Source organism: Kryptolebias marmoratus, linkage group LG15, assembly GCF_001649575.2.
Source record: "Kryptolebias marmoratus isolate JLee-2015 linkage group LG15, ASM164957v2, whole genome shotgun sequence".
Classification (NCBI taxonomy): Eukaryota; Metazoa; Chordata; class Actinopteri; order Cyprinodontiformes; family Rivulidae; genus Kryptolebias; species Kryptolebias marmoratus.
The window spans coordinates 31829047-31832596 of record NC_051444.1 but is presented as its reverse complement, the minus strand read 5'-3'; the positions used below and the strand labels follow the sequence as shown (position 1 = coordinate 31832596).

The window sequence follows — 3550 nt, the reverse complement described above, 5'->3', positions numbered from 1 at the left end:
TGACTGTTATGACCCTGGACTGGAGCTTTAAGAATTTGGTCCAGATCTCAATGCTGTAGGTTTTATTTGTGCTTCTGTCTCTATATAAACACAGAGACACGTTAGTCACAGTCTGTGAGAGTCGTGTGCAGTCTGGCAGCCGTCTGGTGGGAACATGCATCGCAGTGGCAGGGCCGGAAAGTGGGGGGGCCAATGGCCCCCTGGCCCCAGTGGTTCCGGCGCCTATGTCTCAAACCATAGTTGTGGAGAGGATGTTGTCTACTTTGGGAACATCGGGGTCTTTTTTCTGCTTTTAACCAATAATATGGTTCTGATGTCTGGGTTTACCTCATGGACCTGATACCTCCGTGATCTGACCATAGATAAGTGGTAAAAGATGGATAGATGAAAGAGGGTGGTCTTTCTTTTTCTGTATACTTTACTGCATTCTACTGTATTGAATTTATATGTAAACAATGTGTTGACACCATGAAAAGCCATTTTGTTTTGTGATACTTTTGTAATATAAAGTCTTTGTGTATGTGTGTGTTTGTGTGTGTAGCTGCTGACCAGCAGAGACATGAGGAACTGGTGAATGTAGATGATCTGGATGCAGCCCAGACTCAATGTGATCTTCCCGTCCACCTTTGACATGTCACTGTAGCCTTCGCCCTCTGTCACCCCTGGAAACAGGGACAGTTTGAAGCTGAACACCTCCTTACCCACAATGGACACCGCCTGAGAGGGGGAGGAAGAGAGACATGATTTTATAGATTTCATTACAGATGTCGACACTAACTGTTGGATCTGATCCTGACGCTGCTGCATTTCTGACTGAATGAGTTGGAAATAAGTGAGAGATGTAGGCAGATGTGTCATTAAATACACAAACATCTGTTTGTTTCCGTCAGAACCAGTTAGATACCAGTTCTACTGTCTCTGACCTGTTTGTGGATGGTTTTGGGGTTAGCGTCGGTAACCACAATGTCTCGGAGTCTAGCGAAAACCTCGGTCTCCTTCACCCGCACTAACACAGAAGCATCGATTCCTGCAGGAATGCCACATCAGCAGGTTTACAACTCAGAGGTGATACTTGTGTCTGCAGCATTTCAGCTTACATCTAAACCTGTTTGTACCTTGAATTCTGATGTCAGCGATGCTCCTGCAATCATCACACACCTTCACATGGAAGCAGCCCAAGACAGCAAACAGCTTGAAGCTGAAGATGCTGCTATCTTTACTTCCTTTAGACACTGCAGAGCATCACACACACTTCCTGTCAGATGCTGAATTTTCACAAACACACCTGCAAGCAGACAGAAGACACGCACCTGTCCGGGTCTGGGCTGAACTCTCCACCTGCTTCTTGGCATCTTGTTCCCGGGCAGTACAGAGCTGCAGCGGTATAGCATTGTTGAGGTAGCTGACGGTTGACAGCAGAGCTTTGGTGTGAAGGAGAAAGACCAGAGAGGAGAACTCCACCTGAAAGAGCAGCAGGTAACCGCTAAAAGACACCCAAGTGGACATATAATGTGAGAGACAGCAAAACAACACACCCTATAGAAAAACGCTTTTGGAAATCAGCTTGTTGATACAACTATCAAAGATTATAGAGGGAACATTTTCTGCTCCATCCACCACCCACCTTCAGGGTCTGCTCTGTGTTGTTAAACAGAGTCTGGAAGCTGGGACCGTTTGGGTCAGCCTGCAGAAACAGAAAAAAGCTCAATTTCACTCTGTGTTTGATAGGAAAGTTTAGTTTGGATTTAAGAACAACACAGTTTTAGCGTATCAAGGCTCTTTCACAAAACACCTCAAGCAGAGACTTAAATGTCTTCTGGCTGCCTCAGTGTGATTTCTAAATGGACTGAGGCGGCGAGGAGTTCTAAAGTCAACCCACCCCTGATGCGCCTTTGTGACTTGAGGTAGTAACAGAGCCAAAATAGTTGGTATTTGAAAAGGTAAAGTAGCTTTGTGGCTCAATAATGTGATGAAGTGATGACATATGATCTGTGCTACCACCCAGCTGCAGGATTAAATTATAAGAAACATATTTATTACAGAGGGTATATTGATGATGAGGCAGAGCAACTTTGTATTTAGTTTGAAACATTAGCTAACCACAAGGAGAATGGTTAAACTGAGTTAATTTGTCATGTTTTAAAAACAAATGGGAGAGGTTCATCTAACACTTAATGCATTGCACTACATGTCAGCTCAGCTAAGTTCTGTTTAACCCTATTTTTTGGTTCTGCAATGCTCATTTCTTTTGTGAAAACTCACATCTTGGCGGTACATGGCTGACTCCATCTGTGATCTATGAATGGCCAGAGGCAGCGTTAAGGTTTTTGTGGCCAGTTTGCAGGACTGTTTTGTTATTATTCATTTCATCAAGATCAAGAACAAAATGATTGAAAAAGGACTCTTTAGACATCCATTCTTACAAAAAATTAAACAAAAAAAATAAAATATTTCTGCAGAAATACTGAAAGGTACCAATGCATCTCCTGCCTAAAACTCCACCATCCATTCACTCACTATCTTCTAAATAGTAATTTAGGACTGCTTTTCGTAACAATTTAGGCTATAACAAAGGCAGACTCTTTTGTTTTGTTTTTTAAAGTATCTGTGAGCTTTAATTTAAAATTCCAGCTCAAAACCTCTTTTTGTTTGCTCTTTATGTTTTTATGACTATAAATTCTAAATTTGACCAACTTTTGCTTAATTCTCCTGAACATAAAAGGTATAATTAGGGAAGACAAGGACTTATGGGGCAGCCATGATGGCTAAACAGAAGAAAGAAATCTTGTTGGGTAATCTACTGTAGAATCCAATGATCTCAGAATATGAGTCACTGGTTGCCATAGTGACTCTTGCCTTTTGGAGAAGCAAAAAGGGAAGGGGCAAAACACAGCAGTACTTTAGGCAGAAACAAAGACTAAAAAGTAAGGCAAACAGTTACTGTGTGAAAACTAAGTTGTATAAAAATAATTTCTCAATCTTGGATAACAGAAGGCTCCGATGGTCATATGTTATTTTAAAAGTTTCTACAGTGTTTTATAGTGGAGATATGTTAAAAAGACCCTTCACTTCCAGTTTGGATGAGAACATTCTTAGCTCCAATACAATGAAAGTAATGAAAGCTTAGGTGTGCACACTTTCTGCACTCCGAGGGGATCTGAGAGAAAAAAAAAACTTTTATAGCAGTGAGTTAATGTTAGTAGCCCTATGATCAGAGTTTTGTTGATGGAATTTAATCTGTTTTATTGGGGAAAAAAATTACAAGTAGGCAAATGCTAATATCTTTTTAATTTTGATCTATTTTTCTTCTCTTCATTAAAAAATGTTTGTTCTAAATTCCATATAATATACACTCCTGATCAAAATCTTAAGACCAGTCAAAAAATTGCAAGAATTTGCATTTTGCACTATTTGATCTTAAGAAGGTTCTAAGTAGAGCTTCACAATGTTAAAGGAAAAAATCAGTGCAAGAGACAAGAACTTTTGAGCAGGGAATTTTCTGCAAACTGCATTTACACTCAAACATGATTTTTTTCAGCTGATCAAAAGT

General features: G+C 40.3%; 1 protein-coding gene across 5 annotated transcripts in view; it reads right to left on the bottom strand.

The window, feature by feature from the left end:
• Nucleotides 1-3550, bottom strand: part of vps13c (vacuolar protein sorting 13 homolog C) — a 141917-nt gene that overhangs the window by 86606 nt on the left and 51761 nt on the right. For all 5 annotated transcript variants that reach the window (XM_025010947.2, XM_025010945.2, XM_037979977.1 and 2 more), the window contains 5 exons: nt 1625-1684; nt 1311-1461; nt 1116-1232; nt 924-1027; nt 550-717 (listed from right to left, as the gene is read on the bottom strand). In XM_025010947.2, the coding sequence (XP_024866715.1) occupies nt 550-717; nt 924-1027; nt 1116-1232; nt 1311-1461; nt 1625-1684 (600 nt within the window). The remainder of the gene's footprint in view (nt 1-549; nt 718-923; nt 1028-1115; nt 1233-1310; nt 1462-1624; nt 1685-3550) is intronic.